Raw genomic sequence first — 27,754 nt, 5'->3', positions numbered from 1 at the left:
CCATGGGAAAATCGTGGGCCGAAAATCTGGTGTTTCGGTCTGCGCTTTCTCTCTTTGCCATGGTCATGTGCGACGATGTCAAGGCGCATGAAATGCTTTTCAAGTTGTGGGTCATCTAAGGCACATGCTCGTTAATAGAAATAATTGTATCTGAGAAATATGATTTTCATGTCCACTAAAACACCAAAAACGGCATCGATTTAATTCGAGGATGTTGTTGCGAGGATTGATGCCCTGCAAAACTCCAATTCTTTATGATGTCACAGTGCCCCGTGTTGGCCCTCCGATTTCGACTTGAGATGGTTTGTTTTTTCTTTTTCAGTATGTATGCGACTCTGCAGTGAAAAATATTTTAAAAAGTGCCCGACACCATAATCTAGTGTTTTGTGTGAAAAAAATTTATTACATTTTTGGAGTGCCAGGGTCTCTTATAAGATTTCTCTTATCTCAAACTTCCTGAGATGTCTGAAAAACGGTACTCTGTTCCCTCTCCCTAAGCCTTGAGGTGAGGAAGACCCCCCCACACAGCTGACCTGTCTGCATGACTCTAGGAAACGCCTGCAGACCCAACTAAAACTCCGTCCGCACATCAGTAAAACGAACGTTGTGTCCGGCCCAATCGGTTAGTCAAACTAAAAGCTTGTGGTCATTGGGGGAGGGCTGCCTGGGAATTGCACCTTCGAGAAATCATTGAAAGCTTTACCGGTAAGAGATTAACAAAGAGAAGTATGGGGTGGGCGATCTTTGAGGATGCGACAGCAAAAGTTTATTAAAATGTAAAGCCCTTCCACTTGAAGATGGAGGACCAGCGAAGCTGTTATCATTATGACGTCTAGGACGATGCCTAGAGGACGACCTCAAGGATGACGCCTAGAGGACAACGTCTAGGACGACCTCAAGGACGACGTCTAGGACGACCTCAAAGACACCTTCTGGGACGACGCCAGGGACGACGTCTAGGACGTCAAGGACGGCATCTAGGACAACCTCTAGGACGTCTTCTAGGACGGCCTCGAGGACAACCTCAAAAACATCTAGGACGACCTCGAGGACGACGTCTAGGACGACCTCAAGGATGACTTCTAGGATGAGCTCAGGGACAACTTCTTGGACGAGCTCAAGGACAACGTCTAGGACGACCTCAAGGATGATGTCTAGGATGACTTCTAGGACGTCATCCTAGACGTCTAGGCCTAGAAAAATGCAGCCTTTCCACTCCGGTGAAAACCAGAGTGGAAAGGCCTTGGAAAGGTTGTCGCCATCTATGAGCGACAACGGCAACCAGACAACTGGCAAGTCAGTTGTCTGGTTGCTGCTGTCCCTCATAGATGACGGTAGCTGTCTGGAGTTTGTGTGTCGACACGCTGCTTGTCCGTGGACGTGATACTGGGGAAACTAGCGCTTAACTAGCTGTAAAACTAGTGATATGTGCCGGGGCAGCCGCTACAAACCACGTAAAACAAAAACTGAAGCTGCAGATTGCGGACACAGCAGATTCGCGTGTCACAGTGCGATAAGCACACCAGAACGCGCAACAAAGTCGGGTGTTACGGGAACCAATATCATTCGAGCAGATCGTGGACAGAAAGCGCAAGAATCCACTCCGAACTCGTACGTCGCTGGAACGGATGCCGCAGATTGCGGATCCTGCAGATTCGCGTCGCATGGTACGGCAACCATGCGGGAAACTGCTACAAACTCGCATGTCACTTGGAACCGATATTGTGCGCACAGATCGTAGGCAAAAAGTCACCTCCTGGGCGTAATAGCGTGGCAAAAGCAGTGGCAACGCAGAATGTGATGCCTTTGTGCAAAGAAACTGTGTACTCATGTTGAGACTGGATGGTGTAAAGCGGCCGTGTTGTGCAAGGTAAGCGCGCGAGCACTCTGCGAATGTCTTGCTTCTGGGTGCCATCCTCTGCAGTTGCGGTGTAAATGTGACTTTCTCAAAACCTGTTGGAATGTCAGACGCAGCAGACTGAGCATGCGGAAAACAGAACAATTAGAATGCGGCAGCGCCGAGCAGAGCTGCGACGCCAGCTCGCAGCAGAAGAGAACCAAACACTCTCGGCAAAGTGGCCGTCTGCTTTCTTTTCTGCCGCTCTCTCTTAGAAAAGCCCGGAGCGCTCGTTTCATGAGTGCTGCTGTATGTCTGAACAGGTGACGTTTTTCCCCCACTGGGAGTTGCATGGGGGCACTCGAGAAAGAGGTTATGCTTACACTGGAGCACAATCAGTAGACGAGTACTGCAACAACTGTTCGGCTGGCATTCGTCCTGTCGACTTTCGTTGCTAGCACCTAACTTAATATGGTTAGGAGCCACTCATATAACACATTTGGTGTTGAAAGTGCAGGAGCCCGCTCTGAACTAGCATGTCACGGGAACGGATACCGCACACTGTGGATGCATCAAATTCGCGTTTCATGGTGCGACAAACATGCGGGAAACCGCTATGAACTCGCTTGCACCACATACCAATGCCGCAGATCGCGCAGTTGATGCGATTCCCATCGGACATTGTATTGCGTTCAACAGGAATTGGGGAGAGGGCGATGCTTCAAAATCTTTGTTATATATAGTCAGATGAAAAAAAAATGGGATGGGCAATCTCTCGGGGGAGGGTGTTTGTACAGAATTCGTGCAACCCATTAGTCTGAACCTTTCAACGTCCCGCCTTCACCGTTGGTGCCACCCCACCGGAGTTTACGGACGCCCTTGCCCCACACGTTTCCTCACAACTCTTCCCTGGTTTGAATGCAATGCAGCAAATGGTTACTTTAAATGCCGCAAAGAGTCAAACAATGTTTTCTCGGGCAGAACACGAGTAGTGCCTACAGGGCTATCGGACCGCCGACACCAAGAATCTGCAACGGGCAGTCGCAAAACTAACGCCGTAGTCAAAAAAAGGTAGCGCGTCCTCTTCAACCGGTGCGTTCGTATCGTCCCAATACGATGCCAGCGCGTCAAAAGTAGTGCTAAAGTGGCAACAAATGACGTAGCCGGCAGTGGGGTTTAGAAGTTCCGGCAAAAAGCATGAACAAACACGAGAGTCACTGTCGTCACAACTTCTGGTTGCCGTAGCTTCCGTGGACTGTCAAGGCGGACGGCAACCAGCAGCACCACCGGGATCCCGGCAGGCCACCGCCTTACGACATTGTCTACGACGTCGCAGTAAACTCTCTGGTCGGAGACACGCTCCAGGCGCCGCACTTAGAACGGCGGTAGCGTCAACTCACCCCGAGGATGGCCAGGCCCTCCCGGTACAGGTCCTCGTCTGGGAAGAAGGTCACCGACAGGGTGTCCAACGTGCATAGCTGCTCTGCTACCGTAACCTGCTCCGCCCCGCGCTCCAGCGACCGCACCAGCGCTGCCTGGAACGTAAAGAGCCGTCGGGGGACGCACGTCCGAAGGGCAACCCCGACCGTGTGCCGGGGTTATGGCCGCCAGATAAGCTACGCTCTAAAAGCCTCGACGTTCTCCGGTTATCTCACGGGTGCCGCCATTATGTTGCCCAGCGTAAAGCTGGCACAATTCGCGAGTTTTAATGGCGTCGTCGCCGTGCGCCAATCCAAAACGTGGTGTGACCGGCTGACCGAAATGTGCACACTGACACCAACCAAAATGTGGAGAAGGGTGCACTGTTCCAACTGAAATGCAGTTTCACAGCTGGACCTGTAAACTTCTTAGCTGTCAGATTTTAGTCGAGTACCAGATGCTCTCTCCTGCTTAACTAGCAGGGGTGGTCGAGTATTGGGATGCGGACAGGTACGAAACCCAGCATTGTCACGATAACTGCCGCCCTTTGTGTGCACAGGAGTACGAGAGTATTTAGTTTTCTTTCTTTCTCTCTTTGCGCTGGTCAAGAGGAGAGGAAGGAAAGTACCTTTGCAGCAAAATAGTAAGTTAAGCCAGTCGGTTTGGCATCTCAGAATGAACACCAAGAACAAGGGACAAAAGTGAGGAAAAGACAAAACAAGGCGTACGACGCGAAACAAGAGGCACAGGCAAGTCCATCAGTGAGCAGTCGTTGGCCCTTCATAATAAAGAATTTGCACTCTTGCAGAAAGAGTGGGGGAATGGGTAAAGGATGTGTTGTTTTCACAAACAGTATGTGAGTGAGAAGTTTTCAATTCAAACTTTCAGTTGCAACACACCTCGTGTTGCCTTTTCTTCACTTTCGTCCCTCGTTCATAGACGTTAGTTCCGAGATGCCTCTGCAGGAATTTCGGGGCCCCAAGATCATTGGCAAGGGGAAAAAAAGAAAAAAGACATTTTGAGGCCTACATTTATATCCCTCACCACAGTTCAACGGAGCTGACAGGATCTAGCTTTGTTGCCCAAACTTTTTTTAAACATAAGCATTCTTACTGGCTTCTATGTTCACATCAATTAATGCTCCCGTAGCAGAGTGATTCTCAAAAATGAAGGATAATAAAATGTCCGAAACGAGGCACAAGGCTGACTAACCCCCATGCCAACGTGCCAGTGCCTTCACTCTGTCTCGGTGTAACTTGACCAATGATGAGTGCTACAGGTTGCATGAGCCAGTTGGGGTGGCGGAGCAAAGTGTGCGACAACCTGCCGTTGAAGTGCATTCCTCCTGCAGAGAGCCGTCACGTGCGTCGCTCTGTCACCCAAATTAGCACAGGCAAACCATAGCATTCACCCTAAGCCAAGGTTTGCTTAAACGGAATGCAGACTTTTTGGCTGCCCCGCGGCGAGATGCAGATATTGAAAGAATAAATGGGAAAATAAAAGCTCGAGAGAAAACAATGAAGGGGTTCAGGACGGAAGGGGGAGGTTGTCACGAAAGAGGCTAATCACACTGCTGTAGCGTCCAACGTGGTTCCCCATTCAATCTGAGCTTTGGCATTTAACGGTTAAACTATCAAGGATGAACAATGTTCTGGCACGACCGACCATACCCAAGCTGCGCACTGCCCCCACAGAGCCTTCCAACATGTTAGCACAGGGTGCAACAAGGGCCCGACAGTGTTTTTCCCTGTGCTACGCCCTAGCTGGACTGCCAACTGCGAACTTTCAAATGCTTGGGGGCCCGGGGGAATTGGGAAGAAAGCCGTCCATGCTAGGCTGCGCTTCTTTCGTGACACTGTACTCGCAGACAGGCAAGCTGTGAAGCATACGTTTTATGGTGCCTGGGGCACATAGCCTACACGACTGTCCGACAGAGAATTTGTCACCAATTATGCGACCGTTTCTTACCTATTCAGATCAACTACAACCCTTTTTCTTTCCATATTTCTTTACAATACGATTTTTTTTTTTCTTTCTAAGCTAGATTTACGCAGCGCTATGAGCATATCACGTTGGAACGTGCCCCGCGCATCACTGTGTCCCTCCCCATGGTCACGTGACAGACACACACGGCACAGCATTGGCTGCTGGTGTGGCTCGTAGCGTCCTCTACGGATCGTCGCAAGGACTTGTCCCATCGATGGAGACGCACTCCTCCCGACTCCCTCTTTTCCCCGTCCCATCGAGACAGACACCGGGATTCCAATCCCATCGACTTTCGGCATTGGTGGTCCTACGCAGTTCTACGAAGTCGGTCCGACGGCACAGGAAGCCACCTCTCGATTGTATACTCTCTGCCTTTCCTACCGCCAACGAGGGACAGAGTTCGGAGGCTGAGTGATGCGTTTCCGACGGGGTAGCTTCAGGCTTACATTTCCCCACGTCCGAGAACAGATTACCTTGCGTATGCTTCCAGGCCGCCGTCTGCCGATTTCCCGATGCAGCGCAAAATATGCCGCTGCGTTCGAGCTCCCTTTGAGCTCGGACTTTGGAGACGACATTGCTGATCTACAAGCGGGCGGCGGGGGGCGAGTGGCTCGGCGTTGATTCAAATTGGTTCGGTGGCCGAGTGCGGTGGGGATTCACCAGGACTGCCGAAGAGAAACATTTGCACGCGCTTTAAGAAAAGCTACGTTATCGTGCCATGGTAGCACCACCTCACAACCAACGTTAATCACGACACCCTGCTTGGAGTCGATCAAGAACGGTTTCATGCAGAGTAATAACAATAAATAAATAAAGGCGGTCCATCAGTGTTGCCACGCAGGTGTTGAAAAAGTGGCAGAAATCAGCAGACGTTCAAGTTTTAGTAGACGCTTAATATATACTTTTTTATGATGGTGTAAATATGTATTTAATAAAAACTGTAACTATCACGAAAAAAAAACATCAGGACAAAATACTGAAAATACAACTAATAAAGAAAAAGGAGAGAAGGGGAAAAAAAAGGAAAGAGCGTAAGGCAGAAATGGATAAATGAGCACGATAAACTAGTCGAATTGGGCGGTCACTTTTGTCACCTGGTTCCACTCATGCCCTAGGTGACAGCAGAGCCGTAGGAGCTTTTTTTGCCAATGGACCTCTTCCAACGCAGTGAGCACCAGGCGATTGCTTACATCAAGCTAGCCAGTGTTTTTCATAGTATGACTTTATTTAATCGTATTTAAAAGTAGGGAGGCTCCCTATTTTAAAAGGACTTCGCGTTGCGCCACACTTTGGACAGCCCAGGAACCTCTTCAGCTTCTCCCAACGTTGGCTTCTCCGAACGTTAGTTGGCTTCTCCCCATGGCTTCCCACTGCTTCCCGTCTATGCGTAGTTTGCGCTGGCCGTTCCCTGTCCATCTGTCGCGACCAGTTCTTGAGGTCGTAGGCCCCCGCTCCGCGCGGGCCCACATCACCGTCGTGCCGAGGGCGACGCCGAAGTCAACAGCAGCGAGTCAGAGACTGCAGTGAGCGCGGAGCGGCCATGTCTTCCCCAGAGGGAGATCGGGGCGGCGCGTGCACCACGTCTCGGGTGTCGCAGTTCGTGGACGACGCCTGTCTCAAGCAGGTTACCCTGGACGACGCCGAAGAGACGAAAGCTCTGCGCGAAGACTCGGTCGGCACCACGGACCCGCGCGTGGTGCTGGCCTGCCGGCGCTCTTACCCGCTCAGCGCCGTCGGAGCGCTCCGGCTCGCGCTCTTGGTAAGTGCCCCACGGAGCCTGAGTGCTCGCTCCGTAGGCGTGTTCGGCGTTGCCAGCACGGTACAGAGCGGACTTATACGTGCTTCGGTAGGAACAGAGAAGCGAGGCCGAACCGTCGTCTCGACGAAGTCTGAAAGAAATCTGCCAAAGTTGGTGCGCGTGGGCTCATGAGACGCGATCCTCATGTTTTACATGCACCGCTCGAGCGATGGCTTTGGCAGTGCTTTGTTTCACGTTCGATGACGCTTATTACGAGAGCGGTCCACAACATATGCTCTGCGCATGCCCGTGCGCAAAACTACCCACCGAATGTAGTTCTTACTTCCGCCGCTTGTTGCGGCTGCATGGAAAAGGTTAAAGCATCATGGTATAACTCACGCTTCGCATTTCTCACAAGCAGCAACAACCATTTTTGTCCGAACACACGAGATATGCGCCATGAGTGAGTGCTCCACCCCCATTTGCTTCCTAGGGCCGTTCATTTCAGTGCTGCCGCCATTTGCTTTCATAGACTGCAAGAGGCACGGACCTTGTGCTTTGGCACATTTGATGCTACTTGTAAAACAAACACAAATCTGTCCAGGGGCTTTAGGAAGGGTTAGAGCCAGGAGTAATCGTAATCGTAATCGTAATCTTTATTGGCTCAGGAGAGCCGTGGCACCGCGGAAAGGCAACAGCCCGTACCATGGAGGCCCGCGGTGCCACGTCTAGTGATGATGATTATGAGATGATGTTTACAAGGGGGGGACGACGCGGTCTTCTCAACATCGCAAGCACCGTAGCTTGAAGGTTTGGGGTTTTGAAGGAGTGGTCTATTACAAAAGAGTAAAGCTATACGCACTCCGGAGTGCACTTCGGACGGAAATGGCTATACACACTCCACTTATCTTGTATAAAACGAATGGTCACGAGTTTTCTAAGGCCCGCTTCAGACGGAGCAATTTCACCCAGCAATTTGACGTCGCAACACCAGCAACACCGGCCGCCCGCATTCACACGCAGCAACCGAATTGCTCCGACTTGCCATCATCATCATTAACTTTGATTCTTCTTTCACTACTTAGACGCCCAGCTACGCGCTAAAAACGCGTTCTTATATCTTTGAACGGCGTTGAGAATACTAACTAATTTTTCTAAAACTGTTTATTTCCGAAAACGATCCATTCCAAAACAGAACTAAGTCTTTAGCTGTCATCATCACCACCTCAGGGGTGTCACGTGAAAATATCGCGTCTCTGATTGGCTGCAGCCGCTTCAACTGTCTTCGAATTGCTCCGAGTTGCTCGCTCGTTCGAGCCGGACCCGATCTCAGCAATTCGCATCGATCTAGGGAATGCTAGGGAACAACCCGCCAGCAACCTCAAAATTGCTGGAAAAGTTGCCCCGTCTGAAGCGGGCCTAAGCGGTGGCATGGCATAGGGGTTAAGGTGTCCGCTTCATACGCAAGTGAACTTGGGTTCGATCCGCGGTGGGCCTACTTTTTTTTTTTCTTTTTTTCTCAAACATTTTGTTTTATCCAGGCATTTGGCGATATTTATGACATTTCTTTTTTGCGATGAACAGTAAAAAACCGAATGTTGTCGAGAAACTTCTCAGAACTAAATGGTATGGGACTCCCTTTCCGGAGGTGCGATCGGGGACAGCAGGGCTTGGATTGCCGGCATGGTGTACTGGTTACGTTTTGTAATTAGCAGCCGCACACTGTCGCCGCGAAGCAGCGTGAACGCAGGCGGGGGGCTGTGTTAACGAGCTTCCCAGTGATACACGTGCCGTTCGAAAAGGGTGGCCCGGGCGGCATGAGCTCTCGGAGGAGTGCGTATAACCATTTCCGTCCGAAGTGCAGTCCGGTGTGCGTATAGCTTTATTCATTGCAAAATACTGAGCATGCGTTGATGTCGCAGTGAGCATGTATACCTACCTGCTACTCTTGAAATATTTGAAATATAATCGAAGGACATACCAAGAGTCCATTTCAGCCAACTATCGAGCCTTCCAAGCTCACAGAGAAGGCTTCTCTACGCCAGGCGTTATCTGAGAAGCCGGTGCAAAGTTGCGAAGGCTTTTGCTCACACACCTGTGCAAAGCGGTGACGCTTTGTGCGCATACACCGGTGCAAAGCGGTGAAGCTTGACACGAGAGCACAAAGCAGGCTTGAAGAGTGCGGCGTGGCTGCTTAAAAAATGAGAGGTTCTGCCAGATTCCTACACTGCTTCCACCATTCCATTGAATCGAACAGGGACCTACCTTGCCACATGCTCCTTTCTGCTTTCAGACCCAAAAAGCACCCACCCCACTTTTTTGGTTATTTTTAAAGCTGGGCACTTGATTGATTAATTTATTGATTAATCGATCAATGCTTTAATCGCAAATATATTTTTAACCAGTTAATCGGTTAAATTTAAACAAGCCAACAAAAACTTAAAAATTTGACGCTTTCGCCATGCAGACATGGACGACTACACCTTATGAGGGCGAACTTCAGGTGTAATTTTATCTTAAAGTAAACTGTAAGGGCGAGAATTGTCACTCCAAACCAGTGGAGAATGTTATACGTGTCACAGCCACTTCAACGCCGTGCGAGTGTCCATTTAGCTCAGCAGAGACGATTATGAATTACCGAAGGATACTGAATATGAGGAAGGGACAAAGGGACGGACAACAACGACAAACGACAAAGGAGTTCGCTATTGCGGGGAGAATATCGACGAACCTCTTTGCCTCTGCGGTTGAAGGAATAATTTGTGAGTGTGGGTGTCTTTTGAATGTTCTCAACCACACATCAAGGTTGATTTAAAATGCAAAATTGTACTATGCTGTTTATTAGATATTCAGCAGAGGCAAAACATTCAATTTAGCTTTTTTGTCAAAGGGAATGCCCAGTAAATGTTTTTGTTTCAGAAAACAACTAAATTATATTGTCATTGCTTTTAGGAATATCATCCGCTCAATTTTTATCCCTCCTCCGCACAATTAATTCAATTTTAAACAGAGCCCAACTGCTCATATTTCACCCGCAAAACACTGGGCATTTTTGTTTTCAACAGTGGAAGCTTTGACGTAACATCATGCAAAGAGAGTTAACACAGCTCTGGACCGCTGTCTCAGTAAAACAACCTCGTTCAAAGAAAGACAAGATTTACAATATTGGGGGAAGCTCGTTTTCTCGACTACGATCTTTGTACGCACCATCAGCCATGTCGATCAAAGCCGGGAATAAGTCAACGTCCGCGACACTGATGTTGCCGTGTCTGACGTGACGTCATGACACGATTAGCCATGCATACTTGCAAAATTTGGTGTGAAGTTTCGTATTGATTTTCATAACTGATTTAACGAATATTGAGGCGCATTTCAATGAAATAAATATCATATCTGACTATAGTTTAGCCCATTTTACGTCACCGGTGCGAAAACTTTGTAACCAGGATTTCACTAGACAATCCCTTTAACTATTATGCATGGAAAAGAACAAAACCAATTAATCGATTAAAGGGAGCTCGTTAACCGGGTTACTTTTCTTAATCGACGCCCAGCCCTAGTTATTTCCCTATTTTTATACATGTGCTTGCTCTGTATTTTGTTTTGTGTGCACAGGACATTTGAGAAGGATCCAGACCATGCTTTTCTTATCACAAAAATAAAATAATAAATAAAATACTACTTGATGCCAAGACACTTGACCTCCACACAAATGTACCGCTGGTAGCTGAGACCAGACGCCAAAGTTTCAGAACTTTGCATTATCCAATTCAAAAGTTGTGAGCAATTTTCACCAATTTCTAGTGAGAAAATGGCAGCCAACTGGTCCCATTTTCACGAAGGAAGGATGGAATCACGGGCAGGCTAGTGTACAACTTACATAATATCTCTGAGACTAGAAAAATAAAATAAAATAAACGGGCAAGCACACACGACGTCTCAAACTCGGGTGCTATTTTATTTCACAGTATTGTTTCTATATGCTTGTCATACCATCTTCATGGGCTTGCAGCACTAAAGTTTCATCAGGTGCGTACCACTGCTGTGCAGCGACTTTGAAAACTGTTGGAGCAGTATCTGTCTTCGCTTTGATTACACATACATGCAATTTCAGTTGCAGAGAAAGTTTGAAGAGGCATTAAAATGCGGGCAGTGTGAGCCGCGTCTGTGCATTTTAGGAGCTCTATGCATTGTCGGAGTTGGGGCGGGTCGTGGTAAAAATATGTAAATTAAAACCCTCGACAGCCGTGGGCTACAGCAAATAGAGCTGTAAATTGGTTATTACTGTCTTGACCTTATAGTCAAGTGATTAAATGCATGTTACCTTTTACTCCACCCAGAAAAATTCTGTGTTCAAATCTGAGAACTTGATTGATATCAGTGTTGCGGAATGGGCACCCCCATTCCATTCCAATTCCATTAGAGTTTTCGATAATTCCATTCCTTTCAACTCCTAGGAATGGGGACACTGGGCCCATTCCCATTCTTGGAATGGCTGATTCGCTCCATTCCATTCCTCCAATTCCTAAACGTTAAAAGTGTCACTTGACAGCTGCATTACGTTGCAGGGTTGGGCAGAAATATTCAGAAGTGTATTTGGAAATACAAATACTGGGATAGATGAAAATAATTTGCTGAGATACTGATACTCAAGTCTCAAATATATCCATAAAAATGTATCGTGATACGTGTCGGAAATACATTTTAAAAAGGATAAAAAGTCTTTGGAAATACAAATACAAGAATACATTTTAGGGAGGGCAGAAATATAAATACTGATAATACAATACATTTTTTTCAAATTTCTTTGAGGCGCCAACTGAGATGAGGCTTTAAGTTTGAAGTGGAAGTTTCTTTTTTTTTTTTGGTCCCGAAATTACTTTTCCGCAGGCTTGGCACTTCGCCTTGAAGGTAGTGGTTCCGGACGAAAGTCCTAAATGGGTTTAAAAAACGTTCCATCAAGGATTGACCGCGGTCCCTTCCCTGGCATCCTGTCTGACTGACCAGTGATGCGAAAAGACCGACCTCTAAAATAAATTCCATCACAAAATCGCCACTTCCCTGTCCAATAAGGGCGCCCCTGTCAGCACTGCATGACGTCACGGTGGGATGAACCAGTATTCTTGAATTTGTAGGTGTTGCCTTGAACATGAAACTTTACCCACGCTGCTGTAAGAAAGGACAATACATACTTTCGTTGTAGCTGACCTCGTTGAAGACCATGCAGGCAGTTGCATTTGGAATTTTCGAGAAAACTGGACCACCTGAAGCGCATGTATTATCTTCTGTTACGGTTGAAAAATCAATACGGTGGCATCCCTGTTGTGACGGTCCTTCCTGCCGACTCTCCGCCTCCAACGCATGAATGGCAGTCTTCAAGTTTCGCCTAGCATAATTCAAATAGGGACCTCGTGGATTGCGACCTGAGATGGCCGGCACAGGTGCGAGCTCTTCGAGAAGCAGCGCGCTCGAGACGAGTCGAAAGTGTACTAAGTCTGGGTCCGCACAGCGAGGCCACGTCTAGCCTCCTTCCTGGGTATCGGATCACCGGAGCAGCAGGTCACGTTCACGTCGGCTGATGACGTACTAGCTGTGCAATATCGCAATATTACAGGCGCAGACGCATTCGGATATGTGTTGAACTTCACTGATAAAAGGCGCCACCGCCGCCGCCCCCCCCCCCCCCCCCCCCCCCCCTCTGTTCGTTGCTTTGACGCTTGTTTCTTGTATTGCATTTTTTTCTTTTGCGCATAAGTCTGCTAGGGCCTTACGCGGGTTCGCAGTTTCCCGCTCATTTTATTTCTGAACAATCAACTCTCTGACTGGCTCGGTATAGCTGAACGTAAAATATAAAGAACCTGGCCCATTCCATTCCCATTCCATTCCGGGCAAAAGGCATCTAATTCCATTCCCATTCCATTCCCCTGAACGTTGCCGCCATTCCATTCCCATTCCATTCCGGGGTCGCGAAAATGCGGAATGATTCCGCAATCATTCCAACTCCGGAGTGGCAGCTCCGCAACACTGATTGATATATAGAAGCGCAACTTAGTTGTCACTATCTCGCACCTGTGAATGAATGGTTAAGTGTAAAAACCATCTACTGTGGTCTAGAAAGTTCTGTGCTCAAATTCTCCTCTGATTCATGTTCTTTTGCTGTTTTATTCTATGTTTTTATCTTTTTTTGTGGCAAAACTGGTGTAACATTGACATTACTGCGTCATCAGCGCTTGTTTGGCGAAGGAGAAATGTAGGTAATTAAAAGATCTACGAGCGCAAACTAGACATGGACGAATGACTACACATATGCAACATGTATGCCGTCATTTATGTCCAGTTTGATCTTTCTAGATCTTTTAATTAGCTATGAACCTCTTATATCCCAGATAAATCTTCTAATGAGTTATGCAGCAATGTCAGCGAACAACAAAGACATGGGAAGCGCTGCTGCTGTGCTGCCAGGCAAACCCAAAGGAGCCAAAGGAGTGCATTGAAAATTTGTTTGAATTATGTGATCGTACCATAAATTGAAAAAAACGAAAAGTGAAAAACAAAGCAAAAGACACATAATCTGGAAGCACATTCAAAGACAAACCTTTGTAGGCCGCAAAAGGTAGTATGCTTATCCACTCGCCCACAAGTGCAAACCAGTTTGGCATGATTTGCAGTGCTATATGAAACATTAAAGCAAATAACTAAAAAAAAAAATACACTACTCTTTATAGCAACAAATTGGCAGTCACGGCGGGGATATCAAAAACATATTATAATTAGATAAATAATCAACTAAGATTTACTACTTAACTACTACTTAACTTTTTAATTAGTTATTATGGTTCCAATTAGAAGCTTGCTGAGCATCATCGAAAACCACTAAATCAGCTTGTACTGAAAGATGTAAGGCAGGTACAGCATTTTGTGGTGTTAAAGAAAAATAAGGGTCTGAACGAGTTTTTATAGGTTTCGGTTTTCTGCCGGTGCTCCTTTGCTGGCGCCAGCGGTCCTGCCCCCACATGGCCAAGGTGTGAAGCTACCGCCTCGCCTCCCTCGTAGAATGGAAGTAAGTGTGGAGCATGTGCGTTGCGCACCTTGGCCATCGTGGTGCAAAGGTGCGCTATAGTAGAAAAGCGAAACCCGAAAACGCGTCCAAATCGAGCGCCGTTTGAGAACGCTGTAGAATGCTACATCTTCCTTACCTCTTTCTAAGATGAGTCGATTTATACCTCGTTTCACTTTGGGTTCGAGCGCGGCCAATCTTACGAGCCAAAGGGCCATTCGAAGAGCACAATGTCACGGCATGCTCCCTATGCTCGATGTGACAAGCTGGCGGAGGACCACACGCAGAAAGACTGCCAACACCAGCTGGTCCTATCGTCTGCAGAGAGCACACTGCGACATTGCACTCTTTGCATCATTTGATCGGCCCTTCGGTTCGTGACATTGGCCGCACTCGGATCCAAGATGAAACAAAGTGAAGCGGGTTTTGATGATGCTCGGCGGGTTTGTAATTGGAACCATATGTTTATCTTCACAAATTAAAAGGTTGATTGGTAAATTTTAGTTAATTATTTAGCTAATTAGTATATTTTTGCAATCCCTGACGTCCGCTATGGCTGGTAAATTGTTCCCCAAGAAAAGTGCTTTTTTTGTTTTACACCTAATATTTAGGGATTTTTGATACACCCTGTATAACTCAGGCTTGCAGAAGTAGCCCACAATTAACAAAACTTTTTATCAAACTTTTTCTTTTTTTGGTCCAATTTTTTTTTTTTTAGCATTAGCTGCATTTGACGCTTTTAAAGTACACAGTCACTGTTCATTTTGCTCGTATATTAAAGGGTCACTGAAAAGAAAATAAGTTTTTTTTTTTTCAATCTGGTTGGGACATGCGTGTCAAAAAATAAATTTTACGGGAAAAGAAAAAATGTATATATATATATTTTAGAGCCATATTGATGGCGCAAGAGTTACTTTAAATTTTGTGCGAAAGTCCATGACGTCACGAGATGGTCATACACTCTCCACCTCAACGTGATGGCCAACCCGGTCCACCTTTCCTCCACGCACCCAAAATGCCGAGAGAAAGCGACGGAAGAGGAGGTGACTACCGACTAAGTTGCGTCTTGCGCCATCAGTATTGCTCTAAAATTTTTTTTTTCCACAAAAAAAAAAAAAGAAAATCTTTTTTTTTTATAAAGTTTATTTTTTGACACGCGTGTCCCAACCAGACTGTTTAAAATTTTTTTTTTTTTTTCTCTTTAGTGACTTTTTGAGGTTGTTCAACCTCTATGCAAAAAGAATTTTACTTTTGTTATTGAAGCGAAGCCGGATTTGTGGCAGTCACGGGGCCGTGGATTGGTCTTATTGGAGTTGCTAAACCGTTTACCTGAAACTCTTCATTATTTTAATGCCTCTTAGGTACACCTTGTCAGATTTCAGGAACATTGAGTCTTTTTTCACATTACAATTTTTAGAAGTACCCCGCTCGCATAAACTTTGTGGAGGCCTATTTGCTGCCTAAAATTTCTTGTCATTTGAAAACAGTGGCGAGAAGAGGCGCTAGCATGCAAGGAGTAGTGGTGCCACCCGGTTAATGCTGAAGGCCATTTTATCTAAAACTCCTCGTTGCCAGCACCTCTCCATTATTTAAAAACAGTGGCGAGAATTCTTTGAGAGACATTATATATAACATAGAAACGTGAATCTATAGTAATAATACTATCAAACTCGTAAGTACAAGCACTTGTGAGACTGTACATCGTAGGAGACGTAACAACAAGACACACCACAACATCCTGCATGTGCACCATGGTGCCTGTACTGCCTGTGCGGGAGAGGGGCATTCAGAGAAGCTAGAGAAAAGCCTTTAAACTATGGCCCTGCGACCTGTTTGCACAAGCGAAAAAGAGAAAAAAAAAAAAAGTTGCGGAAACATAATTTTTACCCATTTTGTTCTTAGCCCGAGACTGAGGCAGGAAAAGAGGAAAGTTTCGAAGTAGAAGAAAAATGAACAGTCGAGGACACGTCTCTAACACAGCTAAAGACAAGTTTATTTGGTCACCTTCTTATATACACTCCACAAACTTCACCACAGCACATTCCCGATCTCGAAAGCCAAAAGATAACAAAGGTCTCACATCTTTCCACCACAATTGTCAAACGACCTTGACGTTTTCCACAAAGCAATAACATCCACCAGCTCGCCTGCGCAATCACTACATTATCATAATTTTTACGTTCTCATGTGTTCTTTGGCGCGCCGAGATGACGTCCGAAAACGCATTCCCACGGCGCAGGCTACCTCCCTGCTGAGCTTGGCGTGCCTGGCGAGTGCCGGCACGGGGGACTACGACGTGCTGGATCTGCCTCTGGCCGAGCGCGTTCGCCTGCACATCTTTGCCTGCGTGTTCAGCTTCCTGCTGATGGCCGCCCTGGCACTGGCCGACATCTCTTCGCTCGTACTGCCCTGCAACTGGGTTCTGGTGGTGAGCGTTCCGCCCTTCCTCGGACTCGCGACCCAGGAGCGTGCACGGATTGATAAATGCTTACGGCTGTACCCTTTATAGCGGGTGCTAGCTTGCACCACCTAGTCTATTGATGTAAAAGCCTAAAGTATGATTCCTCCCTTTGCCAAAGCCTTAGAGTGCCTCATTGTTGCTTGCTGACTGCACTCTGCTAGAGTTGCGACGTCCTTTGGAAGGGCGAGGGCCGCCTTCTCCTGGTTGCAACTGCCATTTTGCCTCCTGACCGGCGTTGAAAACAAACGCATACCTGACGAAACATGTGATGCCGCGTGTTCTTAAGGTTACTCCGCATCGTTTCACGGCTGGTAAAGCTTGATAGGTAATGTGTAAACAGCTACCTATTGAGTGTGTTCTATGTGACTCTTCTGCTGTCTTGTCCTGTGTGCACTGTTTTTTTTTATCCTGTCAGCTCATAGACGGCTATCTAGAGTGGGAAGCAAAATAACAGATCCGCTAGCGGACGACAGAGTTGCTCCCACTATGGGAGGGCCGCCAGCACAGCAACATCGAGGTGCTCTGGCAAGCCTGCCTCCAAGAGGGCCTTTGACGTGCGTTGCAGTTGTTTCTGGCAGTTTCTGTCTTCGCAGACAAACCTACCTGCACTTTTTTGCACAAGTGACTTTGTCCGCGGAAGAAAATGGCACCTTTTAGGTGCTTTCGGCTGCTTCGTAATGATTATAAAGGGTGTGGAATCGCTCCAAAATAATCGCCGCCCGATTGGTCTGTGCTTCGCTCGTCTCTCAAGGACACAATACAAGGAGAAGGCAGCGAATGGGTTTACTGTACTTCCCGGTTGCCCGTCCTCGAGAGCCTGCACTTTGGGCCCGCAAACCCTGGCTGTCGCCCGTCGTTCAGTCCATGTCCAACCATGCGGATTGACCGTCCCACGCCAGCGCTGCGTAAGCTAGCTGCTCCAGACTATCGTAACCCGAGTCTTGCTGCGGAATCGCTACGGAATCATCATGGCCTAGGCTGGTATAACCAGGGCTCGCCGTTACCGCCGGCCCCGGTTCGAACTTCTCCAGCGGATCGCTTCGGGGATTGCCATGGGCCAGATCGGCTCCGTTGTTTCTGCCCGGCCCCAGCCTTGCGCAGCACGCTCTGTCAGGCATCAGCTCGTGTCTCTTCGGCCTACCGATTGTCACGTGTCCCCCGCCCCGTCGTCTTCCACCCTCGTCTCCCACACGAGCGGCGTCTGTCGGGCACCTAAAGTTTCATAGCCTTCGTTATAATTAGGATACCGTGTTTTCGGCGTTATACCGAAGAACCTTGAAAAGTAACCCCTAATCCGGTTTTATCGAAATCGGGGAAAAAATTGAAAGGCGTGGAATCGGGGCTGCCCCTGGATAAAAAAAGTCCGAACCTTCACGGGAAGAAATCTGTATGTATCGTTTTATACTGTGTTCACCCGAAACACGGCCTTCACCGAACGGTCCGCAAGGTTGCTTCTTTTTTGTCCTGTTTCCTCCTCTTACTGGTGCCAAGACGTTTCCCAAGTGTTGGTGGCGCACATGTTCCCTGAAGAAGGGGGGGTTTCACGCTCGTGTTGTGTTTTCATCAGCATGAATAAACTCCAATATCCTGTCAAACACCAAAAATTGACACCAGAAAACAGAAAACTTGCGGGAAAAAATGAAACCCGCAAAACTACCTCCAGTGATGTGATTCCTGCGCCAAAGTGCTTACCCTGCTACATTTTACCAAATTGGAGGAATTTGCATCTTCATTGCGCCAGATTTTACTTTAATGATACAGAAAATATAATAACTCGGGCCTCACCACCCGGCTGGACTGTTATGATAGGCTTGTGCGAGTTTTCGAAACTTCCAGTTATTGCCTCATATGACTTACTATTTCTTTCAATTTCGTACCAAACAATGACAAACTCTGAAGTTTCCTAATAATTCTCATGTTCGTGGTCTGTTCCGGTGGGTTAGCTTGTTTTGTTCCGTGTGCTTCTTTTTGCTCACTGATGTACTGCAGTGCAGTGACAACTGCGGAGTAGTCATCGCGATTTTGCATGTCTTGCTTTGCCGCAGCGCACCAGCGTAACAAGGCAGAGCGAGAGGTGAGAATTTCTGCAAAAAAACTTGGGCTTGTATTTAATATGATAGACTGCAATATCCTGGCGGTAACCTTTTCCAGTTCGAGACTTAGCAAAGGTACTTCAATATTGCGAGAATATTTATATGAACACTCCTTTAGGTTTATTTTTTATCCCAACTCGTTTAATTATCACTTTTATGTAGGTGGGAGTAAATTAGAACTAAATTAGCAGGAGCAGTGAACGGGAGCTTGGGAAAAACATTAACGAGTTCAGTGAGATTTTTTAAAGGATACAAGTTAATCAATCACGTGCCATTTTTGGTTATGGCTATACACCCTTCGGCAGCGTGAGCAGCAAAACGCCGCAGTAGCTATGTAAAAAGGTTGAGCAGATATTCAGCTTTGTTTGATCTTCAAATAATAAATTGGGAGTGGCAAAAACATTGAGTTATATATTGACGTTCTTCTATGGATAGTTGTACACTTCTGCACCACAGTCTCGGCTTCAAACGTGTCCGGGTCTTCTGTTGTTTGGTAACCATCGTAACCTAGCTGCTCGTTCCACTGCGGCTCTCATTCGTTGAGGGACAAGGTTGCGGAACCTGATTATGAACTTGAATTATAATACAGCGTGAAATGAAGTAATTAAAAAAATATAATCCCAGGAGGAATCAAACCCAGAAATTCGCAGTCAATAGCAAGGAGAGCCACACGCACGTAACCTCTCGACTGGCAGCGCTGCTTATTTACAGGTGTAGTCCTAGGATGCTGTAGTTCTCGCAATGCCAGCATTAGGTTCGTGAGTTTTCCATTAATTTTCCTTTACTACCATTTTTTTGAGCAGTAACTTGACCTGCCACTCCTGAAGTACGCAAAGACGATTCATTTCGCTTGTATTTCCAACCTTCTTATCCTTTCTTTGCAAGTAGATCAGCAATTTTCTGGTCAAAGCAAGAACGTTTTTGCGGCTCATCATTTGATGATCGTATGGGGATGCGGCTCGACCAGTCAAAGTTGTGAATTGTAGTTTCCTTGTATTCTTCTCTGTACCTCGACATATGATAGCACAAACATAATGTTGGCGTACCGCTCAAAACCTAAAAGCCGACTGCGCTGTGATGGGCGGCGCTGGAGATCGATGAGGTCGGCCATCTTGCAATTATCCGAGCATAATATCGGAAATCAGATGTCATCCGTGGACTCACGTGCATGATGTAATTATGGCACCGCTGTTGGAGTGCTATCTGACACTTTGGCCTCGCCCATCAAGTTCAGTCTACGTCACCATCTTGTGCAGACAACCAAAATTTCCCATTGGTTACCTACCGTGACATGTTTGCGAGAATTGAGGGGGAAGCTGCCTGGGAAGCAGAAATTATCTTTTTTACTCTATTATATGAATTCGGACATTCATACTAACAAACATGGGTTATATAACAAAGAACAAAGATTCCAAATAGACGTATAGCTCAGAATTCTGGGAAAACGTTCCACGACCCCTTTAAGGCAGTGATTAAGCTCTTTTTTTTCCTGGATCCCCCCTTTCATCGATTTCATAAGGAAATAAGAGTCATAATTCCTTCCTTCGTGGGAAATTTATTGATAAGCATGGAAAAATATGTCGCCTTTTCATTTACCGAATCGTCAAGGTTGAACAACACAAGATTGACTAAACAATACAGATTTAAATGCAATGTTTCCAACTGTTCATTCCTCCCACAAATAATTCGAGTATGAAGTTCTCTTTTAAATTATGTAATCACGCTTTCTTCCCTCAATGGTTCTACTCGTGTACTTATGGATGCCTTCTCTTATCCATCATTCTGATTCCTATAGCGAAATTAAAGGGAAGCTAAAGAGGTTCTTGAAAGAAACGAGTTAGAGGTGAACTCTAGAGTGCTCTCATCCCGTGTATCTGAATATCACTTTCGTTTTTCTCGAAGATGTAACTAAATGCGAGAAAACACGAAAACCCTCCAACGAGTCGTTACGTCACGCGAAGATCTCTCGGCTGCCAAGCGCATGTCGCTCGTCTGGACAGTGCGTACAATTGCAAGCTTGCCAGGTATATAGTTCCCCCGCACTCTGACATCAGTTGTGGTGTCTTTTTCTGGCCTTTTGAAAACGGCAAGAGTGCGCTTAGTACATAGCTTTGATAGGCGCTGAAGACGCGCGAGAGCGAGGGTTCCGAAAACTCTGTATATGACGTCACACTCCGGGAAGAAGGGGCTTCAACGGTACTTTAAAAAACATTTGCTGCAGCCTCCGTGTACCAAAATTGAAAAATAATTTCGATATTCGTGATTTTGGAAGCCAAATGAAAATGGTTCAAGTGTTTTTTCTCAAACAAAAAACCGCTTCAATTTCTCTTTAAATAATAGAGCGAAATAAAAGAAATGATTGAATGAATGAATAACACGCAGGAGGGCTAAGGGAAAGGGTGTGTGCGGGCTTCCAGGACACAGTTTCGTGCGGTGCATGCGGCCTGCTGCACGTGGTGTCATCGTCGCTGCTGCTGCACAGTGGGCACATGTACAGCCAGAGCCCCCTGGTGGCAGAGCGGAGCGGCAGCCTGTTCGCTGTGGCCGGGGTGACTATGCCTCTTGCTTTGGCTCTGGTGAAGGGGATGGTTTGGAACGTTCTTGTAGTCTGTTGCACGTTAAGAAAATGCAGAACAAGCCCCTTCCATATTTGTTCACTGCGATCGCTGGTTTCCTCCTCTCCACTCACCTGTTTAGTGTTCGGTCCGCTAAAGTGGAAAGACTATAGAGCGTTTTTTTCGTGCCGGCCGCAACATTGAATTTTTACATGGCTGGATTGGGGCAGAATACAAAACCGCTTTATTCGCCGATTGGAGAGCGCTAATTTAGAGGGATTCGTGCCACTACTTGTGTTTTTTTCCGGCTCTATATTTTTAAATTGTACTATTGCTTATAGAATTTATTTTTGGTCACCCAACCCAACTACCGTATTTGCTCGAGTAATAGCCGTGGTGTTTATGAACAAAGCCCGTGCGTTTGCTTTCCCATGGAGCATGGGAACAGCGAATCGCCGCAATCGGCAGAAATATGGCAGCGATTTACGGGATGGAGATGACGTCTTCGCTCAAAAATGCTATCTGCTCGGATCGCATTCTTACAGAGAATCATCATCTCGACCTCGTTATTTGCTGCGTTTTTTTTATGCAGAGCGTAACGATTGACTGTGTGCGTGTTTTGCAGGAAAGTAGACGCAAGGGCCTTGTTCGTAAGAAGTGTGGCCATTAATCGAGCGAATACGGACGAAAACTGTCTCTATAGCTTTGTGGGAGAGGCTTGTCCTGTTTTTTTTAACTTGCGACAGACTTTACAGATAGCAACTGAAGGAAAGGAGGAGATGAAAGCTTGCAAGGGCATCAGAGCACCGAGCTCTGATGTGGCATTAGAACAGAATAGAGACAAAGGCAGCCAGCTTTGTGTGTGTACCCACTAATCGTTCAAACTAAAGCTTGGTGCTCCGTCCTCGCCTGTGCACTCCCGTCTTCTCCTCTTCCTCAGTCGCTATCCGAGTACTCAGCGATGGAATGGAAATGAAAAGATGTGTGCCCACAAACATTGCGCAACATGAATTGTTAGTGCGAAGAGGACATGGGTGCTTTCCGCGTTTTACTTGGTCACAGTAATGACGGGCACTGAACGTTTCCACTTACCGTAATATACCGAGCATCCGCCCATTCCACATTAAGCGCCCATCCCTAAATGTTGTAACATCAGAAAAAATATTCGCACTACAAATATAGATAAAATTTGTGGCCTAACAAGTGCCTAACCCTCCACTTTCTTGCAATTATCTCTAAACTTTGAGTGGGTGCTTGATCGGTACTTCATGGGTCGTCTACTACCTCAAACGAGTACCTTCAGGCACACTATTCGTCCCTTGTGCAGCCTGTATGGAAAGTCCCATAACAAGGGTGGCCACAATCCTCGAAGTAGAAAACGGGACACTCGAGTTTGTAAAGGGAGGGGAGGGGTGCCACAAAAATGCATTGTGTTACCATACCCTTTTTCATCTCAAGAACCGTAGAAAAAAAAGTCCTGCTCCTCGTGGAGCATTACTAATTTCCCCCTTTGTGCAAAAGTATTAAGATATATGTTGGTGCGTTTTAGATTAGATATATGTTATCTCATCGAGACATAAATCTTTAAAATTCCAAAAGCATTGCTTCCTTCTTCCACAATCAAATCTCGTAAGAACTGCTTTGTGTGGCATATAAACAGCGTGCCAGAATTCCTTTTTTTTTAGGTGAGAACGAGTATATTTATTTGAGCGTAGAAGTGCATATTGTTCTGTAATCAGGCAAGTGATTCTCGTCACTGTTTCATTGTTGCCAAACTAACACATCAAATTCAGTAGTGCTACAAGAAAAATCTGGCAGACTTATTGGCAGATATAATGAGGGATAAATCTTTAAATTGTGCTGTATGGGAACTAACATTTTCATAGTATGTTTATTTTTATAAAATGATGTCTCTAGGGAATAAACATTCTTTCGGTTTTCTTACATTCCCTTAGTGCTAATTTCTCAACTGCTCATTTCCGCAAAAATGAAACAAACATGAGGCTTGTTCGAGCCAAAACAACGGGGCGATGTGAATGAACTTCTAAAACGGGACTGTCCCGCCCAAAACAGGATGTCTGGTCACCCTATCCATAACTGAGGTGATGTGCAGAGTCCGATTAAGAGAATGGAACCCTGTTTTTCGGCGCGCATAAATAAACTGCAGTGCAGAAATGTCAAACTTTCTGAGATTGTGGTGCTAACGGCGGTGATGGAATGCAAAGGTTTTAGAACATGGTGTTACCTATGGATCAAATGGTAAAACAGGAAAAATGATATTTTTCTTTGAGCCAATGTCTACCAAGGCCCATTACTATTTGTTTAATCCAGAAATGGCATTGTAGGTACCTGTGAAATTTACTTAAAGAAAAAAAAAACTTGTCAGCTAAAAGAAAAATCTTGTTTACCTTTTGCTGACAAGATTATTTTTTCAACAAAATAAATCCTACAGGCTAGGCACGCGCCAATAGTGGATTTTGAGTTCAAAGTAGATCCGAAGTGAATAGCAGTTTCGGCCGAAGATTTTCTAACCGAATAGTGCTGCGGCTTTCTTCGAGCCTTTCACTTTTGTTGCACCATGCTCGAACTGAAATCCAGCTGACTCGTGAAGGTGGTACGTAGCATAACGAAAAAAAAAAAAAGCACCAAAAGGATGGGCGAAGTCAGAGAAACAGACAGATACGGGACAGGCACTTGTCCTGCGTGCGTGTGTTTCTCCAACTCTGTCTCGTCTTTTTTATGTGTTTTTTTTTCGTTGCGTCAATCAACCAGGTAGCCCAGCAATCCACAATTTTGTTATTTCCAGCTTGTACTTGTCCACTTGTAGGCTCAGTTAATTTTAATCTTACTGATACTTATGAACTGTAGCCTCAAGAAGTCCAATGCCTACATTGTGGTGGCAAGTAAACAATGGATTTTATGTAAAATTATACCTGTAGAGATGCCTAGCTATACTTAATCGAGGGGACTTTTATATCTTCTTGCTATATTCAGAAATCCTTTTTTTCAATGTAAAAAAATAAATAAAAGAAGTTGTACTTTTAAGAAACGAGAGCAATAGCTGTAGCACGGTTGCCCAATTTGGGTGGAATGGTGTCGTCACATCCCTGAGGAAGGAGGTGCGACGTGGTTAATTCCCACAGCCGTCGTGGATGCCACCGACGACCGCCAACGGACTTCGGCTCGCAGAAAACAAAATCTAGTCTCTTTGTTTCATTTTTCGATACGGGCAAAGACACATTCTCCTTTCACGTTCCACGACCGCCGCCAGTCACCGACAGGGAGAACTTTCAGTTATCCTGTCTCCAATATGAGCCAAGGCAGGACAAAAGGCAACAAGCGTGTGCCGGAGGCCAGGCAACTGGAAGGGACGCCGTTCTTGTTCCCTCGGAGACCGTGGCGACTCATTTGAACAGAGTTCCAGCTCCGTGCGACGCACTGCACATACACCTAAGCCGAAAATCGCGGTTTCATTTTCTCGACTGACATTGCATTTCCGCGCGCCGGTCTGCACCACGGGTACGTATCCCACCCAGGTGCTGGGGCTGGCGTGCGCCCTGCTGCTGCTGGGCCTGGCGGCGGTGCGCTGGTGTCAGCCCTCCGGCCGGCTCTGGGGGACTCCCGCGACGGACATCATGATGGCACCCATGGCCGCCAGCTGATGGCACCAGCCCCAAGCTGCCCGTCGAGTGTTGTGAATCTCGTGGATGCGCGTCGGCCGAGACTTTGCCCAGCTGCCCGACTCTGGCGCGCCATTTCGTCCCGCTTCCGGCTCGTCTGCTCTAGAGGCGTGAAAGTTACGGAAGGTTTAAATGGCCAAGAGATAAACATTTTTTTTTTTTCCTTTTTTTAAGCTTTTTTTAAATTGAAAGTTTGGAAAGTTGAGCGCGTTCTCCTCGATGTCTCGGGGACAGATCTTTTACGGGTGGTGGACGTGCGCCGGGAAAGTCTGCGCAATATTTTGCTGGACTTGAGAGCTGCTCGCTTCTCGTCCACGGTGGATTCATGCGACGAATTTGTTTACGAATGTTTGACCGCGGACAAATCGTTTCGCGAAAGTTGCTGGAAGTTGCCACATCAACGTGCCAAAACAATGAAAAACGTCGCTAGAAAACTACGCCACCGAGTGTTGGCTACTGTTTCAATGAGTTACGTTATTGCCTCTTGAAAAGCAAGCCGAAGCTGGAACTGCAAAGATGCAAAGACGGGTGTTGTGTAGCAGTCCACTGGAAGTGGAGAGGTCCCTGGTTCGATACCAGGACTAGGCAGATTTTTTCAGTCGCGCACCAGTCACCTAACTTGTGTTTGGAGATTTGTGTTTGCTTTATTAACCCTTTGACAATCTATTCTTTTCTTTTTTCCCCCCGAAAGATGGGGGATCGGTGGCCGAGTGCGCTAGCGCTCACCAGCTCGGTGCGCGTGGAGTGAAAGCTCATGTTCTAGAACCCAGGGATCCTGGGTTCAATCCCCACCGCTGCACGTTTCGATCTGGACGAGCATATCGTACCGGCATGCGGTCGCATACCACTACTGCGTGGTGCACGTTAAAGACCCCAGGCCAGCGGTTGTACTGTACTGGCTAAATTTCTCATTAACAGTGAAACAAGTCGCCCGTTACTTCAGGCTGTAAAACATACACACAACTTAACTAGGTATTATTATTGATTCCCGAAAGATGTTTCCCAGTGGTCTGGTTTTGTTTGCACAGGTATGTATAGAAAAAAGGGTCGATGCACAGGGTTCTTTTTGTTTTCTAGCAGGAGCACATACAGTGTTTGCAAGCTGTTTAGGTTTAGGAGAAACAAATGAAAATATTGAAGTCGAAAAGTTGTCACCTTTCTTTCATCCGGTTCTGCAACATTCCAGGGACTTCAAATTCCTGACCGGAGGTACTTTGCAGAACTTCTTCATCGGATGACGAGCTCTCCTCTAAATTTAAGTCCGAAAAGCGTTGGAAGTCTGCATCAGAAGAGCCAGTGCTCCCATTGACACCACCGTAAGGAGCGATCGGTATGCAAAGTGAGCATTACACGTGCAGAGCATCTGATTTCAGAAATACCAATAGCCCAACCATGCGAAACAATGTGCAAATACTATGTTTATAGTTCACCAAAGACATAACAAAGAGCAACACCTCCCATGGTGTGCATAATTTTGCGTTTAGGCGGGCACTTTGAAATGTGTAATCACCGTTGTACGTGTACAATTGTCAAAGGGTTAAAAAAAGATTTCTCGTTTTTACTTGTTCAGTTTGCATTACGCTTTACGGGTCTTTGTGTCATCTTCATTGCCATCCACCTGTGTCCATCGTTATGGCCTCTCGCTTGCGCGTCTGCTGCATGTCAGCCATACAGGAAGTGCATCAGCTTGGCATTCAAAGGACGGTCTCCCAAAGGAGGGAACTCCTGCTAGTCTATACCTTGTGAAAGGATGCAAGGGAGTGTGCAACCGCCAAACGCTGGGCACCAATACGACGTCCCACAGGTAGCAAGGGGGTGTACCTGGCGAAATGAAGAGTGCAAAAATGGTCGAAGGAACAAAAATACCAAGGACTAATTTACAACTCAATTGAATAGAAAAAAAAAAAAAAGTAACATGAAGTCAAACGCAAATGCACAGCCACACCAATGTTATGAACCAATGGCTTCACACTGTCTTATATAGGCTATCTCACTTTTAGACAGTCCAGTTGATGTTGAACAATTGATGGGTCTGTGAATCGATTCCCCGCCATTTGCACTGCACGAAAGTGAGATAGCATATCTCAGTCAGTGTGAAGCGATTGGTTTGTAACATTAGAATAGTAGTATGCTTGTTTTTGCAGGTTTGTGTTTATTTCTATTAAACTTTGTTGCAAGACAGCACCTTGTGTGTACATTTCGTTGACTTGTCTATTTCTGCACTTTTCTTTTTTTGCCATGCATGAGTGGACAATGGGACCTTAGGGTGGACAGGTGCAATGTGTTGTTGCCTATAGCCCCCAGTTTGCAAATGCACATTTCTTTTCGTGTGTGTTACTGCTGTGTGTGTATATTGTGGAGGATATTCCTGGAAGTTTGCTGGCAGACCAAGCTTTGTTTCTGAATCCATGGTCAATTGTTTCCTCCAAACATATCGGCTCTCTGGACGAGCGTCTTTTTGGCCGTGTCCCGCCGACTGGATCGGTGTTTCGTTTGTTAATTTATTTATTTACAGTGCTGACAGCATTACGTTTATTTATTTACGATGCTCAGGAGTGTTCATCTTGGAAGAAAAAAAAAATAAAGCCATACAACAATTGTCATCACAAATGTAGTCGTTACTAGTTCGAGTGCTGCTCCTGGCTACACAGAAATGTCCTTGAGACTTTCCCCACTAACGCTGTCCAAGTACAAAAGCACGATTTGAAAAATCTCGCCACTATTCATTGCAACAAAAACGTTGTCACCCAAAACATTCCATTCCTCCGTCGTTCTCACCCTTAAAAGCTATTGGAAAGCATAGAGATTTGGATTACCGTAAAGACCTTTGTTTTTGCAGTCTCAACATTTTGCGAAGTGCAGACTACGGGAATGTTTCGCGGGCACAAAACTGCACAATTTACAGCAATATGTTTTGTGCTCATTACC

At 46.3% G+C, this 27,754-nt stretch overlaps 2 protein-coding genes across 5 annotated transcripts in view; one reads left to right on the top strand and one right to left on the bottom strand.

Moving 5' to 3' along the window:
- LOC8038810 (short transient receptor potential channel 4-associated protein) overlaps nucleotides 1-14,369 on the bottom strand; it is a 69,266-nt gene extending 54,897 nt beyond the window's left edge. The window contains exons 1-3 of one of the 3 annotated variants that reach the window (XM_042292022.1): nucleotides 5,974-6,057; nucleotides 5,716-5,907; nucleotides 3,238-3,372 (exon numbers count right to left, since the gene is read on the bottom strand). In XM_042292022.1, the coding sequence (XP_042147956.1) occupies nucleotides 3,238-3,372; nucleotides 5,716-5,817 (237 nt within the window). In that variant the 5' untranslated portion in view covers nucleotides 5,818-5,907; nucleotides 5,974-6,057. Of the gene's footprint in view, nucleotides 1-3,237; nucleotides 3,373-5,715; nucleotides 6,058-14,176 lie in introns of those variants that run through there. The other 2 variants (XM_042292023.1, XM_042292024.1) reach the window with 2 other exon arrangements.
- On the top strand, nucleotides 6,349-27,432 carry LOC8038813. Of its 2 annotated transcripts, none has more exons than XM_002400807.5 (4): nucleotides 6,349-7,001; nucleotides 16,277-16,465; nucleotides 21,009-21,140; nucleotides 24,683-27,432. In XM_002400807.5, exons 1-4 carry the CDS (start codon nucleotides 6,783-6,785, stop codon nucleotides 24,806-24,808), a joined length of 666 nt encoding a protein of 221 aa, XP_002400851.2. In that variant the 5' UTR covers nucleotides 6,349-6,782; the 3' UTR covers nucleotides 24,809-27,432. The 2 variants fall into 2 exon arrangements, with proteins under 2 accessions (XP_002400851.2, XP_040356115.2); XM_040500181.2 differs by lacking the exon at nucleotides 6,349-7,001 and adding an exon at nucleotides 14,898-15,080.
- Nucleotides 27,433-27,754: the final 322 nt, after the last annotated feature.

The sequence above is a fragment of the Ixodes scapularis genome, unplaced genomic scaffold (genome assembly GCF_016920785.2).
Source record: "Ixodes scapularis isolate PalLabHiFi unplaced genomic scaffold, ASM1692078v2 PGA_scaffold2__306_contigs__length_199485367, whole genome shotgun sequence".
NCBI lineage: Eukaryota > Metazoa > Arthropoda > Arachnida > Ixodida > Ixodidae > Ixodes > Ixodes scapularis.
Note: the sequence above shows the minus strand (reverse complement) of the source record. Positions and strands in the feature narration are given on the sequence as shown.

What these genes read in the sequence shown, in the direction of transcription:
- LOC8038813 (XM_002400807.5), top strand. Translation starts at nt 6,783, where the DNA reads ATGTCTTCCCCAGAGGGAGATCGGGGCGGCGCGTGCACCACGTCTCGG. An exon ending in CGCTCCGGCTCGCGCTCTTG is followed by an intron (nt 7,002 to 16,276) that starts GTAAGTGCCCCA and finishes CCCACGGCGCAG; the next exon opens with GCTACCTCCCTGCTGAGCTT. An exon ending in CCTGCAACTGGGTTCTGGTG is followed by an intron (nt 16,466 to 21,008) that starts GTGAGCGTTCCG and finishes GCGGGCTTCCAG; the next exon opens with GACACAGTTTCGTGCGGTGC.